At 30.0% G+C, this 23285-nt stretch overlaps 2 protein-coding genes across 9 annotated transcripts in view; one reads left to right on the forward strand and one right to left on the reverse strand.

Annotated features, from left to right (window-relative positions):
• Positions 1 to 8359, forward strand: part of LOC105255624 — a 202342-nt gene extending 193983 nt beyond the window's left edge. For both annotated transcript variants that reach the window (XM_020028903.2, XM_011265040.3), the window contains 5 exons: positions 91 to 269; positions 986 to 1144; positions 2449 to 2725; positions 5454 to 5595; positions 6444 to 8359. In XM_020028903.2, coding sequence (XP_019884462.1) covers positions 91 to 269; positions 986 to 1144; positions 2449 to 2725; positions 5454 to 5595; positions 6444 to 6645 — 959 coding nt within the window. In that variant the 3' untranslated portion in view covers positions 6646 to 8359. The remainder of the gene's footprint in view (positions 1 to 90; positions 270 to 985; positions 1145 to 2448; positions 2726 to 5453; positions 5596 to 6443) is intronic.
• Positions 8360 to 14281: 5922 nt separating this feature from the next.
• The window catches only part of LOC105255588 (inositol 1,4,5-trisphosphate receptor), a 38972-nt gene continuing 29968 nt past the window's right edge, over positions 14282 to 23285 (reverse strand). For 4 of the 7 annotated variants that reach the window (XM_011264968.3, XM_011264958.3, XM_011264976.3 and 1 more), the window contains 22 exons: positions 22934 to 23054; positions 22705 to 22847; positions 21893 to 22080; positions 21699 to 21810; positions 21117 to 21227; positions 19083 to 19200; positions 18764 to 18996; positions 18558 to 18696; positions 18136 to 18407; positions 17542 to 18051; positions 17297 to 17446; positions 16983 to 17175; positions 16788 to 16910; positions 16498 to 16670; positions 16256 to 16420; positions 16003 to 16183; positions 15820 to 15912; positions 15566 to 15723; positions 15325 to 15490; positions 15056 to 15216; positions 14826 to 14987; positions 14282 to 14716 (listed from right to left, as the gene is read on the reverse strand). In XM_011264968.3, coding sequence (XP_011263270.1) covers positions 14636 to 14716; positions 14826 to 14987; positions 15056 to 15216; positions 15325 to 15490; positions 15566 to 15723; positions 15820 to 15912; positions 16003 to 16183; positions 16256 to 16420; positions 16498 to 16670; positions 16788 to 16910; positions 16983 to 17175; positions 17297 to 17446; positions 17542 to 18051; positions 18136 to 18407; positions 18558 to 18696; positions 18764 to 18996; positions 19083 to 19200; positions 21117 to 21227; positions 21699 to 21810; positions 21893 to 22080; positions 22705 to 22847; positions 22934 to 23054 — 3753 coding nt within the window. In that variant the 3' untranslated portion in view covers positions 14282 to 14635. The remainder of the gene's footprint in view (positions 14717 to 14825; positions 14988 to 15055; positions 15217 to 15324; positions 15491 to 15565; positions 15724 to 15819; positions 15913 to 16002; positions 16184 to 16255; positions 16421 to 16497; positions 16671 to 16787; positions 16911 to 16982; positions 17176 to 17296; positions 17447 to 17541; positions 18052 to 18135; positions 18408 to 18557; positions 18697 to 18763; positions 18997 to 19082; positions 19201 to 21116; positions 21228 to 21698; positions 21811 to 21892; positions 22081 to 22704; positions 22848 to 22933; positions 23055 to 23285) is intronic. The other 3 variants (XM_011265011.3, XM_011264992.3, XM_020028870.2) reach the window with 1 other exon arrangement.

Here is a 23285-nt window from a genome sequence, read left to right on the forward strand (position 1 = left end):
TTATTTTTACAAAGCGGAAGCTACGAGGTAATTTTTCTCGACAATTTTTCTCGACTTCCATAAGCAACGCATTTTTCTCTGACGTTACAGAACGTGAGGGTGGCACTCAGCAGCCTGCCAGCGTGTGCGACGTCGAATATTACGGATTGACGTCACCGGTGGAAGGCTCGGTGGTGCATCCGGAGCCGCACCGATTATTCGCTATGGAAGGTCCGGTGAAGTGCAAGCAGCACTTTATACCGGCGCCCAACCAGTCGGTGGTCATTACCGTGAGTTACCCGACGAAATGTTTAATCTCTCTATCGTTCATTTAATCGGCTCCGCCCCGGGGAAGAGGAGGGGATTGAAATCGTAAATTTATTCCCGGCCTTTAAATGCTGTGCCGCGGGCATTTCCATCGCGAATGAAAATTTTCGCATTAGAGTCGACGTCAAAAAAAGAGAGAGAAAACGTCACGAGCAAACATTACCGTCAAATGGAGGGTATGCCGGGGTGGGGAGAAGTTTTATTCCGAAAACTAAAACTTTTAATCTCCATTTGCACGCGATGCCGGCCTTTAATCCGCGTTTAAATAATATTCCGTTGCATCAGACATGGTTTCCCGAAGGCGAAACAACGGTTTCAGCGATTCTCTGCTGAGAACGATTAAATGCAGCAATTGAATTTCCGGTGGAAGCATAGCGACTGTAATCCCGCGCTGAACGATATGCATCGCATTTACGTTACAAATTCGTCGCACAACCGAGAGAATCGTACAGCTTTAATCCCGCGCTATATAAATCGTTTTCATAACATATATTTAGCGCACACAAAAGCATCTTAATCATAGGAGAGATAGCAAGCCAATTTTATAGACGTGAGATTGCATTATTTTAAAATTAATCGATCGTGTTTCCGTTATTTTTTTTTCAATTTCTTCCATCTACGCGGATTTTTAAATTTTGTCATCATTTTGCATTTGCTTCATCGATGCGTCTGTTTATAGATAAAAGGTAGCACGAAACAGACTCCAAACAGTCCGTGCGAGACCAAGTGCGGTGACAGCGGCTGCCACTGCGTCAGCAAATCCGTGGAGAACATGGACCACCTTTTGCTTGTCTCCGAGACCGGACACATTGTCACATGTCTCTGCGGAAATTACCAGGTGAGCGCGCGTAAACGGCGGAAAAATTTTATTCATGGATGGACACATCATGATGTTGCCGCTTTGCATCTTACCGCGTGTACTTTCGCTTCTTGAATACAGCGAGATAAAAGCTATCGTTATTGCCGCGACTTTTATCTCCGTATTGTCACACGAGAACGCTGGCGATGTCGTTAAAATATATTGCCCGCTATACGCAATTTTCTGTGAACGCGATCGTTACCGTCTTTGTGCCTGTTATATCGCTCTGAGCGAAATATGCATTTTTTCGAAAAAAGGGAAAATTTATTACATACGCACATTTGAAAAATCTAAAATAAATTTTTCGCTACCATTGATAAATTAAACATCCTAAATTAAATTCTGCGCAACGAAATTGTTATGGAAAATTCATTCAATGCAATATGTAATACATTGTTATTAAATACGTCAGTTTTACTAATGCGCGAGCATATGATATCATCATTTTTTATAATTTATCATAATATTGTATAATCAGTATATAAATAATTAAAATATAATATAATAATCCAAATGACTTTTGTGATGAATTTAATATACAATTGTTGTGTACGATCAATACAGACTGATGCAAAAATAAAAAATAAACTCGTGTTTGCAAACGCACATAAAATTTTCTAACGTTTTCAATTCAACGTGTTTATGTTAAGCTGAAAAAATATGAAAGAGCTATCAACGCTAGATAATTGATCCAATATAAAATTTGTTTGCGTTCATACACGCGTTTATAATTCGCACACGTCGTACAACTGACCTGACTTTAACTGTATCCACACGATGATTATTAATAGACGTATTATCAGATTACCCAGTCGAGTGTAATCGTTATGGTGAGCTTATAAACGATTTCGATTCGTTGAATCATCATTTTACTCATTCAAATACTCATTATTTCGGTACAATTGAAGCTATTATGCAAAAACAATAAGCTAAATCTGTGTAATTTAACTGCATAGGATTAAATTCAAAATCCGCGATTGACAATAAGCATATGGCTTAGTTATTGATAAATCGTTAATATCATTTTTTTTTCTTTTCTTCAATATTGCGGCAAATATCGTGCGATTAAATTTATAGTCTCCATTATGTATTTATCTATCTTTCGCGTATTCCATCCCAGCGGCTTTTTATCGCCGGGGCTCGTCTTATTTTCAATTTCTTAACGGCTCTTTTAGTCCATATTTCTCGTCGCGCTTTTCATCTTCTCCGACCCGCCTGCCATTTTCCACGTCATATCCCTCGTGTCCCATTTCATCCGTTTAACGGGCTCTATTATCGCGCAGGACTGGCTTCCGGTGGGTATCCGTAGCTGGACCCCGGTCTACATCGAGTGGTCGAGGTCATCAAAGGCGGGCCTCAATTTCCACGCGGCCTACAAGTTTATCAATGACACTTACTGCGGTGATCACACGATGGCGGAACCGGAAGGCGAGGTCAATGGTGGTGATCTAGCGAGTGCCGGGCTCAAGCTGAATCAGTATTATCAGCAGAAGTGCACGTGGATCCTGGATTCGACGATCGACCGACAACTCATCATCGAAGTCAAGTCCACACAGAGCAGTAAGCAGTCCTTTCTACAATCCGTTCAGTAATTACGTCCAAACTTTGTTGGCAAATTTTTATATCTTTTCTACAAAATTTTATCCTATCACTTCTTTCTCATACCTGCTTTTTTTAACATTATCTAAATATCTGAAATATATTTGTAATATGACTAATGTAATTTAGCTCTATATTCTAATTTTTTTAAAGTATAACAGCAATACTTAATTATTAAACTATAATTATTTTATTCTACAAAATGCATTTTTTTTAATTTTTACACGAAAGTATCATGATTTAATATATCATGATTCAATAATAAATATATTAGCAAATTTCTTAATTTTATTCAAGTAAAAAAATTAGATATATCTTATTTAATCGATATATTTATTAATAAATTTATTAATAAATAAGTATGATTATTAAATTATTTCAAGTATTATTTCAGAAGACTGTTGCGAATCGCATCTTTTTCGCAATATTTACTAAAAATTTATTATTATAATGCTTAGAAGATTTTCTTGGAAAAAATTCAAATATATTAAATGAAAAGAAACATAGATGAGGCCAACCCATTGTATCGAATATTATATTTATTATATATCGAGAATATATTTCTTTCAATTATTCTTAAAGATATTCCCGGTCCTATAACTCCTTTAACTTTTATTTCGATAAGCAGAAATTCTCTTTCTATCCCGCAATAGAATTCCATTTGTAGAATTCTATTCCAATCTTAGTCGAGGCTCGAGAGAAAACAGAGATAGATCATCTTGCACACGACGCGCTCCATCTCTGGCGACGACACGGAGAAATCTTCCCTCGATTGCTTTTCTTCCGAGAGACCGCCAGAATTTCTATCCGCGCCATTGGCTCCGCCGTCGCCGTCGCGGATGCGAAAGGGTGAAAGTTGTGGAAGAATAAAGTCTAAGGGTAAGAGAGGACGTCGCGGACCCGACCGACCGAGAAGACAGAGGAGCGCGCCGCGAAACGAATGGCAGTGGGTCGCGAGATTAAAGAGACCATCGGATTTACTACGACGACGAAAGCTAGAGCTTCACTTTGCAGAAATCTCCCACTGTGTCCTCCCTCTGCCGCGCGCGTTCCTCGCGTTCCACCCGTTTTTCCGCCTTTTCCGTTCGTCGCCTTCTCTAGGCTCCCGCAGTAACGTAAGTCGTCATCTTACGAGCGCAGCAAAGGCACACGGCCACCCCATATCGCATATATATGTATATATATATATATATATATATATATATATATATATATGAGTCTGGGAATATTATGACTGTTCTTCACGGTGTGAAATGTGGTGCAAGGAATATTGTTCTTTCTAGCATAATATTGCATTTGTATGAGTGAACTTATGTTTGAAGTTATGTTCCGTTATGTTCTCTAATCGTATGAGAGAAGTGATGTAATTTTTTTTCTTTCGAAACTAAACGTTTGATATTGTCACTCTTTCGTTATTATTCGATTATTCGATTAAAACGTGTCAAAAAGAAAATATTTTACTATTGTGAGCTTATTCATAATTTCTTTCGAAATACTGACGGCGATTGATCAATACAGCAAAATACATAGTAATACAATGAGCCAGAGCTGATTTATACGTTCGCATAATATAAAAAAATTCTATTACATACGAAGCGTATTCTCTGTACAAAAAAGGAAATGGTTTTATTGAATAAAGCTCGTGAATATGAAAAATTACGAATGAATCATTATGGAATATTAGTAAATAGGTTGGATATCAGAAATTGATTTGAGAGAAAAGATATATGATGCGAAAAGTTTCTATCGAAAAATTCATGTATTTTTCTGTTACCATTATGAAGTAGCGAGTATTTACGCGAGTTATGAAGTAAATTAATGAGATTTTTATATGAAACAGTCTGTATTTTATGAACGGGACTACGAATCGAATTATTTTGATGACGACACTTCGTTCGAAACTTTACAATAGAAATTGTTTTTTTTTGTTTCCTCGTTTCTACCTTCATTCTCATTTACTTCCCCTTCTATAGAACATTATGAATAGAGTACTCGTAGAAATCATAATCAAAGCCTCGTAAACGCCGGAAATGGTTTTAATATACTTCTCAAATCATAGCACGAGTACGTTTCTCTCTCTTTTTCTTTTTTATCTTCCTTCTTTAACCAATCACTTCTCTTGCAAAATTTAATCGTTGAGTGCTATTTTCTATCATACATGTGAGAGTTTCACTAAAATGTTTATCCCATCAACAACAATCCTGGCAATAATTTTCATTGTTAACCTATTTATGTACAGCGTATTACAAATTTTTATAGAATAAAAGATAAGCAATGAAAGAAATATCTGTTCGTATAATTTCAAAATGCAAATCATGAATTATAAATATGTACTTGAATAATGGAACTAATTTAATAAACGAAAAGAATATTTATAAAAAAACAAAAAATATATATATTACAATGACAAATTTATATAAATAAATATTACTTCGATGATTAAAAAATCTGTAATTAATAATATTTTATATCGTGCGAATTTTTTTCGCTATATATAATTTTTTATCGCTATAAAAATTTATGAAAATTTACATATTGTGAAAATATAGATATTCAACATTCAAATTATTCATATTATTTCTCTATACATCTTAATATTTCAAAAGTAGCATGGATTCAAAGTTACATGGTTGCAATATTAAATTTAATGATACTGTCCGCCCCATGCTATGGTTTCTCTACTTAACAGGACCCTGCACTGCGTGGAATCTGACAATACACGAGTACAAGAAGGAGGGCGACCCCGCCGGATCTAAATTGCACACGTTCTGTTCGAGGGATTCGCACAAGAATTTCACCCTACCGTGGAAGATGAATACCGTGGTGGTTAGGTGAGTTTCCCACTTCCGTGCACTCGCGCACGGGCCGATTAACCCGACGAAAGTTTCGTCGCGCGCGATCTTGTCTATTAGGTACATTTAACGGCAGTTTTGCGATGGTTCCGACGGGAGATTATGACATGTTCGGTTGAAATATAACGGCGTTTTGCCGGCGAACGATGGCACCTCATTTCGTGTACCATCGCGCTCGCATAAAACCGAGGATTGATGCTCGTACGATCTATTACTGTCGTCCCGCGTGAAGAAATTATCCACTGATTAACAATCGGCCATCGTTCATCTCGTCTTACGACGAATTCCAGATACAATCGTGGCATCATCCCTCCCATTCTATAATCCGCGGGATAAAAAGGAAAATTTTAACAACAACTTTTCTTCACGAGATACCTTCTGTGATTATGATCGATGCGGTTGAATCGAAAAATGGCAGATCCATTTTTATCACAGAAATAATAACTTTTTCCGAGTCACATACTATGAAAAATTGAAAGAAAGAAAACATATAAGAAGTTAGTTTTTAAATTATATAAATCAAAGATAATGGCAAATTATCACCAGGTATACATTGATTTACATAATCATCATTTATTATTTTTTTTTTTAGATCAAGTTCGAAAAAAATACTCTTTTGAATATAAAAAAATCTTATTGTTAGTCAATCTCTTTATATGTATATATATATCGAAAATAATTAATTCTAGGTAAATTGCATAATATTAATTTAAATATATATAAAATATATATATATATATATATATATATATATATATATATAAAATAAGCAAAGAGTATCTGTTTTTGAAAAAACGGAAATACAACAAAATAACTATGCTTTTCAGATTGCACGCTCTTGGTAGAACTGCGCCCCAATACACGATGAGATGGCGAAGTCAGACGGTGATCGCCAATACTCGCAAAAGCGGACCATCGCCACCACCGAACTGGCACGCGAATTTCTCGAGTAAAGCTGAACCGAGAGAAATGACTTTTCTCATTTTCGTCATGTTCACGATTTTATTCGCATGCTCGTTTGATTGTTGAGACTGTAAACTCGAGATAAAAAATCACGTCTATATACCTGTTCCTGTTCGAACGAGCCTACGTTATAGCGTCACATGTACATAAATTTGTGAGGACTCACGTCGAAATCCTCGTTTTACGTCGCTCGATTTGTAAGATGGTTTTAAAGTGGACAGCACATGGTGCATTGATCAAGAATCGAGATTTTCGCCGGTTGGCTCGTTAATTCCTGACTGCATAATTTTTGCGAAAGAAATATTTTAAATGCAGAAAGGATATCGCACTGTACACGCGACGAACAATTCCGAGGAAAGAAATTTTAACTGATCTGTGCTATATTTTTCACTCCACATACGAATTTTTTACGGTACGATAGAGAGTTAACGAGTCAATTTGCCGTTTTTCTCGATCGAATCGTACATATACATATAGATATACATATATATTATACACATTCATACATGCGCGTACTTAGATAGAGTGATGATCAGTTTGTGACAAGCGATTAGCTTGCACAACCGATTGTCACTCGAATCGAAGGAGATGGTTCTATGAAGCCTTTTAGATCATTATTCCTCACCCAATTAGTTTAAACATTTTTATTCTACGCGTAAATAAATAATGATATTGATTTCAATTTTATTAATTAGAATTTGAGAACTTTATCAATATATAAATGTTATGCTTTAGTATTTTAGAACCCGTTTACTTCACATTTTCTATTTTCTAAAATTTTTTTACAAATCGATAGTTGCTAAATAAACTAGTACAGTATAATTGCGATTCATGTAATTATTTCTGAAAATATAGTAAGTAGTGCAATTTTTTACTATGATTTTCACGATTTCCGAGTTTTTATTTAAGTGTATTAAGGCCAGAAGAATAGCCTTGTGTATATATTATACATATAAGAAGATTAACATGCAAGAACGCGATGCACGGATTTGAAATAGCGAGAATCACACACGAGTCACCCCTCTCTCTTTCAGGCGAATGCCAAATTACACGTGTAAGAGATTACAACCATGTAGCGACCTGTGTACATAGGTAGTGGCGTTAATAGAATTTGTACAGAACACACGATTAATTGTGTCTACCCTAAATCTGCGAATTACTGTAAAGTAACGATAAGACAATTAATCTTACGCGGCTCTGCGGGAATGAGAATGAACGAAGAGAGAGTGTATTTTAACGAATGAATTTCGCGTGTGCCCAAGACACTTAGCGATTTATTGTTATACGGTTTGTCGATCGAACGGAATGCCCTTATCACCACGATGGCGTATCGATAATTATCAATCTGATTCTTTTTTCGAGGAATCGCGAATCGAGCAGTCACACCAAGAACAAATTCACTGTCCGAATATCTTACGGAAATAGTCGATCCGTTAGAGCAAGCACGCGATTGATTGATTATTACCGAAGAAGTGGAAATAATGTTAGAGGTCGTAAATACTTAATGTACGTATTTGCTAATGCCAGCCGGTAGAACGAATCGCGTACCCCTAACCAGCTGTACAACAATGCGAGAATGTTTCTACAATTTTCCATTGATTTTATAAAATGAACCTATGAGATCTCATCGCGTTTTTTCTTTCTACGGCTAATTAAGATAATGCAACGTGTGTTGGCCTAAGTATAATAACACTAGTCATCTTTATGCACTTGCTCTGAAAGAGTCTTTATATCGAATGTATTTTAATGTAAAAAGGAATTCATGCGTTATTTTGTTGCATCGACACATTTTATTTTATTATTTTTTATCTTATATTAAATATTATATTATATTATTAAATATATATTATTAATATATATTATTAATATTATTAATATTATTAATAAATATATATTATTAAATATATATATTAAATATTATATTATATTAAATATATATCTCTGATCTCATTTTAAAAATACGGATATATATTTGCTGTAATATCAAAATTATATTTTTCGCGATCATTCCTTCGTTCAATTTTTTCTTGAAATTTATAATTCGTATCTTTATTTTTTATATTTTATGCTTAGAATGTAATTTATAAAAACATTATTTAAATTCTTACGTTTTCTCTATAACCAAAGAAAGAACATTTGCATTTTCAAAATAGATATTGAGAAAATTAATTAATTAACTTGAAAAAATGATTATACATTATAATCATTATATTATAGAAGTTTTACTTGAGGATTTTATTTATCATATATTTTGGACCGTATTTATTATATAATACATCAAATTATTTTTATAAACATTGTTATTAAATTCGCATTATTAGCGATACACAGAAAAAGGCACTTATATTAATATGTTGTGTTGTGTATATGTAATTTATAAGGTAAAGCGATATTATATTCGCCGAGAACCTCGTCAAACCAGATATGAAAGTCGTTATCTATTTAATTATCGCGAGTGATGCAATGAAATCGAAATCGACGCACAGCAATGTAATTTAATATAAAAAAACGTAGATGTGTGAGAAATATGTTACAGAATTAATTTTTCAAAGAGAAATATGACAAGTGCTATGCGCTTCTATGTTCAATATTTATATATTTGTAGAAATTACGTTCGACATCATTATTATGCATTTATACAATAGCTGGCCTTTTATTTGGAAAGTATACCAATTTTACACAAAACACGTGCGACCTAATGAAAGAAAAATACGTGTTACATGTACATGTACTAGCCACGTATATATAAGTCACAATAAATAGTCAATTGTTTCATATAAAGTCTAAATAAAGTGAAATGAAACACTAACTTGTCCTTTTGTTTAACTTAAGCCTATTTATTACTTGATCTCGTTTCAAAATAAAGTTTTATTCTTGAAATGGCAAGCAGCTTAATCACCTTTACTAGAAATTAGATTATTATAAAATGCGTGTTGCACGCACGCCATTTTTTTCTTACGTCATCATTATGTCTCGTATATCATTTAATAAATCGCAAAATCAAAAATAAAAATGGATGCACAAAAGTGCAAACATATCATTACATATAAATATAACATATCTTTAAAAAAAACATCATATTTATCATTTTAAGAATGAAAAGTGAGCAAAATAAAGTGTCTACGTAAAAATGCAATACTTCGTTATTTGATATATTATTAAAAAAGATTCATTGCAATGTATATGAAATTGAAATAATCTGCAAAAAGATATCATAAATTGTCGTAAAACATTATTTTAATTTATAAATTATTAATTTATAAATAATTTATATTATAAATCTAATAAAATTTTATCTTATAAAATCGTATTTCCACATTACTTCATGTAGAAAATTTGTCTACTTCGCAATTAAATATAGGTACAATTTAATGCATTTAATTAAATATATATTTGTTCACATGTTATTTTATTCCATGTGTGTTTCATATAATATAAAATTATCAATAAATATGTGTATGTGAATGAATAGATTATGAAAAATTGGAATATAAATAGCACATTATTAAAATTAGAAAATAATCATTAATGGTTAACGGTATTCAAATGAATTATTCCGAATATATTCCGAATATGATTGTAGATTTTCCAGTTTTTCTATTTTATTTGTGTTCACGACATACGCATTAAAGATTTTCTAATATATTGTTCTTTTGTATGCATTAATTTGTGTTTTTTTATGTAATATTTAATCTTAAAAAAATAAAAATAAATAAAGAGGTACAGATTTCTAAAAACACAGATTTATATATTATCGAAAAAAATATTTAAAAAGAAAAATAACGAAAAGGGAACAAAACAACAAAGCTAAGTAACTCAACATTATTCCCTATAGTAAGAGAGAGTATTTTATAAATATTAACTTACTTTTTTATTTCACTTAAATATATAAATTTTCTTATTCCAATCTTTATTTTACTCCAATCTTCATAACAAATGTGAATAAAAAATTTAATATTTTTATTTCTTCAAATTTTTATGCATTTTTACATAAAAATAATTAAATAAAAAAAATAATTTTCTCTCTCTCTCTCTCTCTCTCTCTAACAATTATTTTATTATCACTTTATATCGATCAAACTCAAATTGTAGAAATATTTTTTTAGAGTAAATCACCTGCTCAAACTAATCAATAATACATATAAAAATGAAAATAAAAACATGAAAATAAAAATAATATCCAAGTTATTAATTATTTGTATAGCATATTATTTGTATAGCAATTATTTATATAGCATATATTTATACACACATTGACAGATAATTACTTATATTCTATTAAATATTTGGCCCAATTTATCCTAGTCTCCATTTTAAGGCATAATGAATTTGTGAAGCATATATATCAATAATATTTCTATATTCTTAAACTTTTATAATTTTTAAATATAATTTTTATTTTTTAATTTTAAAATTTTAAGATAAATAATGGCTTTTAATATATATCAAATAATTTATAGAAACAAATAATTAATAAGATTTCACTAATGCATTTATTATCATTGCAAATTTGTATATCATAATATAATAATTATTAGGAAAATATTTTAAATTGTTTAGTTCGTTTCCAATATTCATTATCTTATAGATACATTTTATATACACATTAGATAAAATTTTCACAAATCCATTATTTCATAAATAAAATAGGAAATAGTTTAAATGATTTAATTGGTTTCATGCAACGGATTTACACTTTAATACGCATCTATAAAATACATAAATATATGTATTTAATATAAATTGAAACATGTGTGTGTATCCAGACAATATTTAATAATTCGAAAAATAATTATGACGCGCATATTATAAATATTTATAATTTAAATTAAATATATATATTTATGTATTTTATAGATGCGTATTAAAGTGTAAATTTTTATTAAATTATTTATAATAAATTATTCATATTACTTTTTTTTATTTAATTATATATATAATAAATAAATAATTACTCACTTCTCACTTGATGTCATCCCAAGCCTGCTCCTTCTCTCTTATTTCATCATTGTCGCTCCTTCCTGGCGAAAATTAATTACAATTAAACGCGTGCTTGCAAAAGCAATTAATTATGATTACGCGCGCACTAATCACACCCAAATACAATTAACGAGCACGCGGCACTTTGCACAGCACTTCCGACTTTAATAATGACAGGTGACGCGCACTTGATTATGGTGGGATAACGCCGGAAAAGCGCGCGAAGCTCGCAGTATCTCTAGACTAACCTCCTTTACGCGCCAACAACACAAATTTAAACAAAACATAGATAATTATATATATACCATATTTATATCCTACGCAGTCAGAAACTATTAATATATATATTAATTATAAAATATGATTCCAATTATGATTTATTCAAATTCGTTACCGAATACAGAACGACATATTTGCTTGAAACAATATATCGATATTTAATACGAATAAAATGCGCGAAATATTTTATATTTGTTTGAAAAATCGCTTTGATATACGAGTTATTTAATCATACAAGTCAAATATAATATATTTATGCGAAATAATATTCACTAATCACCTGCCGGAGAATGATTTCGTGATATTTCTCGCAATCGCGCCTCGAAAATTAATGCGTAATATGAAACATTACATCGCTGCTTACGTTTGCTGAATGAGAATGATAACAATGTAACCGCGCATAGAGTGATACGTCAGCAACGTCAAATCTATGCAATCATCCTATACAATCAGAAATTATTAAAATATAATTCAATTATAATTTACAATTAAATCACGATTTAGGATCGATCTGTCCCGCACTCACAACGTTTCGCTACCGACTCCGGAAAGACGTTAGGAAGAAACTTGTTGATTGGCGGGAAAGTAACGCAAGAAAGTGGCGCGAAATTATAAAAAAAAACAGGAAAATTAATGATTGATGTTCAGCTCTAAATGTTTTTCGGAAAAAATAAACGCTTCTTAATCGCTTTTTGACTGTATTCCCTCATATAAAAAAACCAATTAATAATTTTAAAAATCTATTAATATCTATATATAAGCAATTATCAATAATATATATTTCTAATTTTGTTAAATTCAAAATTAGAAATATATATTTCTAATTTTGAATTTTCGTTAAAATTTAATAACAATCTTAAAGAGAGCATGTTAGAAAAATAATTGTTTTATTTTCTTAATCATTTTCAAATTTTTCAAATTATTCTATAATATGTATGACGATATGGAAAATTATGACACATATATTATTAATATAAGAATATGCAATAAATCGCTTCATTAAGAAAAAAAATAATTTATTCACACATGTAAGTAAGAACGCAATCTACATCCATAATGTAGCTATATATGTATAGTATATAATAAGATCGCACGATATTAGAAGTAACAGATATTGGAAGAAACATATTTCAATAGATATTATTTGAATTCATTTAAAGATTTAACAGTACAATATCTATCTGACATAAAACAAGAAAATATAAGAAGACTGATATAATTATAATAGGATAAGAAATATGATCTATATTTAAACGACATCATTTTATCTCTAGATAATTTTAAGATCTAATAAAATATATACATTACGTCATATTTTTTCCACATTATATTAAAAAGAAATATAAAGTATATATATATCTGTATATATAGACACAAAAATCTCAAAAATGATTTTAAAGACATGAGTTAAATCTCTTATAACATATAACGTTCAGGTGTCATGTACTTATATTGTAACATATAACATAACTTGATTAAAATTTACGATGCATCAACTATCATTCTTTTACATTAACAATGAATGATTGGACATCAACATTTTGAAACTCGTCCATTTTTAGAATATCTAAAATTTCAAAAAATTTTTCTTACACGTATTGTGATACAGTCAATTGATCCCTATTAATTACCGTGCTTTCAATAATTATATTAATAATATCGATCACAATTATCTTCACAAATAATTAAACAAACAATATCACCTGATTCGCAGATACAAATTTTAATTTACTCATTTTCTGATCGTATTGTAAATTATCATTAATATAATATTATGTATAACACATATTTTACAATATAAATTTCAATATTTTACAATATAAATTTTAATAACTTTTATAGAACTGAAATTTTTGAGCATGTATTGTTATTATAAAATTAAACATTGCTAAGATATGTTTTAAACAATTTCACATGTTATTTTATTTACATATATGAAGTAAGAAATCGATTATGTATATATATATTAGAAAGAATATAATATCAAGAATGAAAAAATTATTCCCAAATGAATAGATAAATGTGTATATATATACATACATACATGCATATACATACACATATACATACAAATTAAATATATATATAATACAGAATTTATATCTGTACATAAAATTTTACAAATGTATTTATAAATACATTTTATATAATTATATATTTTGTTTTAAAAAATCTTTATAATTTAAAAGAAACTGCATAAATACAATTATGACTTTAATAACATAAAACAGATATATATATATATATATATATATATATATATATATATATATAAATTCGTAACCGTTGTAAAATACTACAATCTTTATTTAATGTATCCATATGTATGGATACATTAACTAAAACAATGATTGATCACATAAAAAAGAAGAATATTCTAACACATTAGAATATTGCCTTACAATATTTTAGTAATTGGAAGTTTTAAATGATTTATATGTACTATATTTACTATCTTTTAATGGATACGCTTAATTCTTCTATTTATGTAACAATATTTATACATAGGTAAACAATGCAATTTATGGTACAAATTCCTTGATGGCTAATCGATAAACCAGGTCGAGAACCTATATGATAAAGAGGAGAATGATAATGTTTAATGCCCTAGGTATATTTTACTTTCATTAAAATTAGGAACAAAACCGTAAAAATGCCTCGGGTTACCCACTCGATACATTCTCGTGTCTTTAAATGCCTGTTAAGAACACATGAATATCGCTACATATATATTATCTTGGAGTATCAAACTGAGATTCGTCCGGAATAATACGGAAACTACAAATACATCTTAAGTTTACGTGGATACATTATGTAAGACTGCAGAAGCAGAATTCAGAAGCCCCAGTCGCTGCTTTTGCTTTCGTTGCTCCGTCATCTTTTAAAATAAAAAAAATACGATTTGTATTTGAATATTCCTTGAGTATTTTTTCTAACTTGAAGAATAGCTTTTGAAGTAAAATTTAAAGGACATTCTCTTGACATACCTGATCACGAAGTTCCATGAGTTGTTGTGATAAACATTTAACTAACAGCTGCGTGGATTCTAATTGCGACTGTAAACTTCTTAATTCCACTTGCTCACCTTCACCTTCATCTGCCGCCAATGACTTGGCCCGCAATCTCGGGAACCATTCCAAATTTCGATCCTGTGAAAGTACATAGAGCTTAAAGACATAAGCATCGCCCAAATTTTTCAAGCTCTATGAACTATTACCTTAACCATAGCGTAAACATATGATTCTGGGCCTGTGAATTCTGTCGGATCTTTCACCTTCACCAAGACAATAAAGTAGAGGTAATGCCACATGTTATGCTCATGCTTTATATGTTCTTCAAAAGAAACTGTTTTATTATCGAAAGCTGATCTATTCAAACCTATAAAAAAATACATATATAAAATTATAAAATATATCCTATGGTATATGAAAATTAAAAATATGAAGAGAAAATATAAAGCACACAATACATAAAATAAATACTTGCCACAAATGAAACACGTATTTTTCAAAATCAATTCCTTCTGTTGTTTCTCTGATCTAAGATCTGCAAATGTATCAATAATCACACCAAAGATGAGATTCAAAACGATAATTATTACAATGAAGAAGAATAGTAAGTCATATACAACTCTTGCAACAAACAAAGGTTCCTGAAAGATAATAAAGTTTTTGAGTATAAAATAATTTATATAATTATTTTTATAATTTCCCTTTCTCTTACTTACAATGCTGGATGGTGCTCGTAGAATATCTCCAATTCCACCACCATTCCTCAGCCCTTGATTTAATGTAGTAACGATACACATAACGAGTGAATCACAAGCTCGTTCCTTCAATTCTCCACCGATGTTAATCACTTCAGCTTTATTTTCTTGTTGGTTTGCTGAATTATTTAAAAAATTTATTTCAGAATAAATATTATTTTATATTCAAGTAAAATAATTACATTATTTAAATTATATCATTGCAATATATCTACCTTCACGAGCATATTGTGATATAGTTTCCGTTGCTTCGCATTTTTCCTTATCACCAATACTACAAGTATCTGCAATTTTTTGCTCAATAGAAGCTACAAATTATATAAATTTTGAGTCATTTTATTTGTAAAATTAAAAATATCTATATAAATTTATATGTAATATCAAACAGTTAAACTCACATATAACTTCCTCCTCCACAGGAACAAGAAAATCATCTTTAAAGAACATAAAACCAATAATGGAAAACATATAAACTAAAATCAAGGCTAACACAGCCGTGAGTATGATAGATCTTCCATTTCGAGTTACAGATTTTATTACATTGAGCAAAGTCTCCTCGCGATAAACCACATCAAAGAGCTGAAATAAATGACAAATATTATAATTTTGTATATATTTGTAAAAAGAGTGTAAAAATAATTTATCACTTACTAAAACTGAATAGAAAAACGGATGCATAAAAATTCCCAGAACACAGAATATTAAATACAATACATGATATAAAAGTTCGATATTAGTTATTATTTGCTCTATACTTTTAGTCAGGGTACCCTGATTACCTATAATACTTATAAGATGTACAACTTTTAATAAAATCTGCAATACAATACATGTAATATATATTTAAAATCGTAATATATTTATATACACATAGTTTTATCATATTTTTTTACCGTAACAAAACCGAGCAACCATAACGTTGGTTCTGGACCTACAGAGAAAATCAATCGCAATATCGTTGATGCAACTAATGTACGTATACCGGATTCTCTCGGCAAGGTAATAACGATAGCAGCAGATGCGAGCATAACTGTCCAAATTAAAGCTGACAAATGATAACTGAGTTCTATAAATAAAAAATAAAAAATTACATGTTATATATCATTGTATTACATGTTATATATCAAGACAATTTAAGAAATTCAATTCTCTTTTATATGTATGTGTGTTAATTGAAACTCACTAGGCACAGAATCCACAAATGGATAAAAAAAGGCTACGATAAGATTTATAAGAACGGCGCAATTGAATAAAATATTACTCCATAATGACATATAACTGCTCATCCAGAATAACATTGATTGCCCTATAAATTACAATTAATTTATTATTAGAAATTTCAATTTAGTATCCTATTTTGTTTAATCAATAAACATGCCTCTAAGTTTCTTTTGCCATTTCATCTCATTAAACATGTCTTCTGTCCTCTCAAAGAAATCGGAAACTTTCGATCCTTGGTCATCTCGGTCTGTAGTATTTAATACTTTTATTTTTGTATCGACAGTTATAAGTTCGCAGATCTCCGGAATCGGAAAGACAATTTGCTCGAGCGTTCTGTCGTGTCTCACAATCTGAAACATAAAAATATTTTATTGGTAAAATATATTATATAATAGCATTCTCTCTCTCTTTGTGAAAAAACTATTCTCTCAAAAAAAAACTATTTTTATATTTACACAAGAACTACAGTACCTCTATTTGAGCTGTATGAGATGCATAGTACTGCAATGCTTTATTAATTTTTGGATCTGCATTGTTCTGCTCTGATGGTTTCAATATTACTGCCAATTCCTTATTGTGTTGCGCTAATTGATGACACAAGATGTAGATATTGTGCCCAACCTAAAGAAAAATGCATGTTTAATTAAAATAGATAAAGCAATTATAAAATAATTATAAAAATAAATCAATAAAGTATTTGTGTTATATATCCCTACTTCTTTAGGAGACACTCCTTCTTCTTCATTTGTCGAGGAATCATCAACGTCACTATTATCATCTAACAATTCCTGATGGAAAGCTTTGCACGCCACATCTACAAGCTGTTTCGGGTTCATATTGTACATGATTCTTTCGGCGTTCTCGCTGTCGCCTCTGCTTTCCATAATCGCCAACAATAATTTACTGGCATTATTTTTTAATTCCAGCACCAGATCCATTCTGGTCTTTTCTAGAGGATTTATATCGTTCAGTATCAATGCTGTTATAATATCTAAACCATTGGACTCATGTGTGGCAATACAATTTTGATTATCGTGGCATGGTCCCTGACAGTATTCTGTCAACGTTTCCAAAGTTTGATTAATCAACGCTACATTGTATTCATTGATGTACAGACCGAGGAGACCTAATCCACCGGTAGTAGAGCCGCAGATGCAGTCCAAAAACATGAGTGTCTCAGATACCAGATTGAAATTTGTTTTATTATTTTGATTCCGTAGGAAATTCTATATGTTAAAACAATAAAAAATGTTTTATTTATATCAGAATGTACCGCAGCAAAAATACAAATTCCAGATAGATAATAGTACCTGTAATTCTCTATTGTGATTCTCGCAAAGTAGTTGCAAGAAACGCAGAATTGGTTGCATCACTAAAACTTTAGGGCTCAATTGACCCTCGTCGACCTCAGGCGCACTACTTTTATTCCTATCTAATTTTTCACTTATATCTTCTAACGCATTATTTGCCATGTCTTCGCCAGGCGCAAGACCATTTTGCATGTTTGCATACACCTGTGCATTGGACACTTGATTTAATTCTTCACGAACCTCGTCAGTTATTACCATTCCATTGGGCTTCCCTATATATAAACGCATATCTAAGATATCTATTATGTGTAATTAATGTATACACTTATACATATGCTTAAGTTAATGCATGAAGTAAAAATTAAATAGATAGATTCATAATAGCATTCAGCGTAGCGACACTAATTTATTTTATCTTTTACCTAATTCAGGTTTTCGGGATATCTTATCTATCTCTTTACCCTCTTTATCCTCATGTGCTTTAGCCGCCATATCGGATGTATTTACCGTTACGGTAGATTTAATCTCTTGCTGAGCATCTTTCATTTTATCATAAAACACCTGTGCAAAAGATAATATAATAAGAATGTTGTTGTATATTATACATTGACAGAATATGAAAAATTACCTTGAAAAACGATTGGCTCAAATCGCCTCCCATTAGTTTATTGAACATACTCTTTTGTATGATGGGATTTCCACCCTCCAATAATGCAATACCCAATTCTACAGCTTCTACGAATATGCTCGGAGAATGTACACTCTTAATCACCAATTCTACCACTAAATCTGAAGCTCCTTCGCGATCAAGATGGGTTTGCACTTCGTGTAATGTTCTACCAGCTCGACTTAATATTTTCGCTGTAAATAACAATTCTCTTCTTATTTTCGACAGAAAGATATTAAAAAAATAAATAAATAAAACTAATTATGTCTTATGACTTTACCTCCTGGACCATGGGTGATAGTCGCACTACGGGATACTCCAATATCAATATTTTCCGGTTTCTGTATAAAACCTTTGCCGAAGTAACGCGTCAGAAGATTATTTCTCAATACATCTCCCTGGGGAAAAAAATAGTACTTTATGTCAGCATTCTATTATGTGTTCAAAATCAGAATGATGTACCAATACATAGTGCACAACATTAATAAAAAAGAAAGGTCTAGTACAACGTTACAAATATTCTCTTTGTATATTCACAAACATATTCTATCATAAATATAAAATATGTATAAATTTAAATCGTATATTTACATAATCGGTGCTTTATGCTTTATGTGCTTAAAAGTGTAAGAAATACTTGTGCAATTTAGGATGCGTGTAGGAAATCTCATTATATTATTCATGTAAAATTTATACAGCCCGAGACAAAATATATGATAATTAAAGTGCAACATATGAGAGAAGATAAAAATGAAGTTAATGCGTATTGCAAACAACATTCATATATTTGTACATTAACAATTGATGAAGATCATACAAAATCGGAGATTTTAATAAAAGTTTAATTTGTGTGAGATAATTTATATATGTGTGTGAGAGACATTTATATAGGTGTGTAAGAGATTATATTTATAGATCAAAATATCCTTAGGTAAAAGCACGCAAAGGAGAATAATAGTAGCATACATATTTTGGATATTATACATACGATTATATTTTAATATATTAATAAGATGCCGATATACTTCTAATTAAAGTGTTCAATATATCGATTGAATATAAACTATCTAACATTCATGTTATTGGAGAGAATAAGGAAAAATTAAGGAAAATAAAATTCACACAAAATATCACATTTATATAATTCCGATCTAGGATAATTAAAAGTAAAATATATAAGATATATATATATAAGTAAAAATAATTATATCATTATAGAAAGTCAATGTGTAATCATTAGAATGTTAAAATCTATTATATATATTGTATTGGTACATCTCTTACTATATAATTTATATACATTTAAATCTATCTCTATATATAAAAGCTTTTAATTATATTTGTATTTTTATATAATAATATTAAGAGAGATATATATATATAATACATATATTCTCTTTATATAAACAAACTAGTTTAAATTTGATTAAACAAAATAGAAATAATATTTTCAGATGTAAAGTAAAAAAATCTTCGATACACGGTAAATTTGTGATGAAATAATATATATTGCAAATCTTTTATAAGAATATAAACAGTACTATATGTTCAACAGTACTATAGTCATAATAATTATACATTTTTTTAATTGTTTATTATTTTATACCGTGAATCAAAATTACTTTCACATATAAGATTAGATAATTTTTATATACATTGTGTATTTTATGTATGTATATATATATATATATATATATATATATATATATATATATTCTATAAGATATTCTAATATATATATTAGAATATCTTATATTAAATGCAAAGTATTGTAAACAAGATGAAAAATGATAGTAAGAAATGGATATATATCATAAGAAATGGAGATAAATAAACGTGCATAAATTAAGCGACATGCATGAAAGATCTACACAACGTACATTATATCCTCTACTTTACGAAATTTTACCACACCATATACGACTTGATGTGTATGTATAACATATAATGAACAATCATTTAGTCAACAACTTAATCACACAATTAATCAATTACAATTAGCAACATATGTTTATCATTTCGTTAGCTCTATAAGATGGAAGATAAATTATGAGATTTGTTATGATTTGCAAGTCAAAGAGAAGTGTTTAAAATAAGTAAATTAGATTCTTCTTTTTTTTCTGGTGAGTTACTTGCAATGACTCTTTTCTTATTTTTAAAAATGTATGCAATATGTCGTAGTGGTGTTAGAAGTATTCTTTATCCGCGCGTCCTAAATTACATCACGCGATATCATCAATCTTTCTTTTCAGCATAAAATAATTTTGTTTCATATACGTTGTGCCCACTTTTTTCTATCTACTTTAATTTTTACCGGCTCTTGCTGAGTCATTTGTCGATCATTCTCAGACTGATCATTGGAATCTGTTCCAACTTGTAACTCGCTCTTCGTTTCAGACTCCTTCTCTTCCGAGATACCTTCGTTCTTCATTCGCAGCATGAAAACATCTTTACCTACATATCTATTCTACCAGATCTACTCACCCACCGCTAAGACTTTGCGTGGCGTATATTGAGAAATCTTATTAACTTTTATATTATTCTTTTGTAATTATGCGACAAGCCAAATAAATATTTAATCGCGTAATAAATATTTAATCGTCTAATGTGCTTATGAGCGCTCAGGCATTCAGCTTCATTATGAGAAGACGCGACGCTAAGTTTAGCCAAGCATTACTTAATACAAAGTAAGAAATTTTTCAACTTTATAAATACTCGAATCACCTTTTCGGAACAATGCGCTTATATCCCGAGATATTCTTGTATTATTTAAGCAATTCTCTTAAATCTATCTATATATTGAACTGAATGCCCTTTTTCGCGATGCTGTGTTACCTTCCTTAGTATGATAAATGATCATATAACTGCATGCAAAACACGATTATATGACGCTCACCTTTTCTCCGTACTCGGGATCAATAGCCATCATTTCACGAAGTGTCCTTAAGACCTTGACACATAATTTTTCTTCCGTTTCTTCTAATAACTTTTCAGTATGTTTAATTAATCTGCAAAGCAAAAATGCATAAATATATTTATGTATTATACTATGCGTTAATATTGAGTTATTATTATAATTAAAAATTGTACCTTTTGATAAAGCCACCATTTTCGCATCTTTTTCTGGCATCAGTTGCTGCAGGAAACAATAATTCAGGTCGATAGAGAATATCCACTAATAAAGACAATTCGGATTGTACTAATGGTTTCAATTGTTCCTCTAACAGACATACTATATCCTGGAGACCTTCGATAATGCTTCGATCTAAACGCATAAGCTAAACAAAAACATATGTGGTGTCAGTAAATTAGACCATTACTATTTCTTTAAATAATCAAATTATCTTGCACATACAAAATTTTTGTACAATCTACACTACGGAATAAATCGATTTACGATTCGAAAATTTAAATAACACAATCTCACAATATAAAATGTCTATATATCCCATGATATATCTAATATTCAATACTGTTACACATTAAAATATTTACTTTCCTACTTATAATTACTAATGAAATATTAAATAAATTATTTTATAATATTATTTAGATATATTATTTAGATGTAATTATGATTATATATTTTGTATATATATACATATGTAGCTATGAAACAGTGATAATTAATATCTTCAAATATATGAAGCCCAATATGTAAATCTCTATATATAATAGCTAGTATACTAATATTAGCAATCGCACACTACATATTGCATCTCTAAACTAACAAAATGCTACGCTTCCGTGAGTGACCTTTACCTCGTTGTCAGAGCCTTCCATACAAAGTAAGTCACTCTATACATTTAAGTAAATTTATTACATAATTGCTCTTTCATGGAACGTAAACGATATTCAATTATTCTAATTTATTCCATAATGAGAACTAAATTACAAATTACCTGACTTTGACTACGCTCGATCTTTGGTTGTTTAGCAGCTTGTAACCATTTGCTGGTCTGTCTACTAAGCATAGCTGCTTTGTTAAACATAGAAGCTACTTGGCTTTCTAGATCAGTCGGTATAGCGATGCCTCTTCCTTTAGCTAAGAAAAACAACATTATTTATATTATTTACATAAAAATAGGCATTATTCTTAAAGAGTGATATTTTACAAAAGATATTACTCACCTACATCCGATAATGTTCGTATACAATTCTCAACATTAAATCTTTGTCCAGCGTTTAACCATGCGCATTGTGAAACTTTAAAAGCCGCATGAAGCAATTGAACAAATATAGGTTGCCTTGTCTATTCCATGAAAAATAAATGCGAAAATGTATTAAAATTGTCCGTATTATAATAGCAAAATAAAAAAGAATTATATTATTGGATTACTTATATAAAAAGCTTATATATATATATATATATATATATATATATATATAAAAGCTTTTTTTAAATATAATAAATCATATTTTTAAATTATACAGAAACATGATATCAAACCAATAGTATCAATTCTTATTTTTTAATATTAAA

The sequence above is a fragment of the Camponotus floridanus genome, unplaced genomic scaffold (genome assembly GCF_003227725.1).
Source record: "Camponotus floridanus strain SB8 unplaced genomic scaffold, Cflo_v7.5 scaffold9, whole genome shotgun sequence".
Classification (NCBI taxonomy): domain Eukaryota; kingdom Metazoa; phylum Arthropoda; class Insecta; order Hymenoptera; family Formicidae; genus Camponotus; species Camponotus floridanus.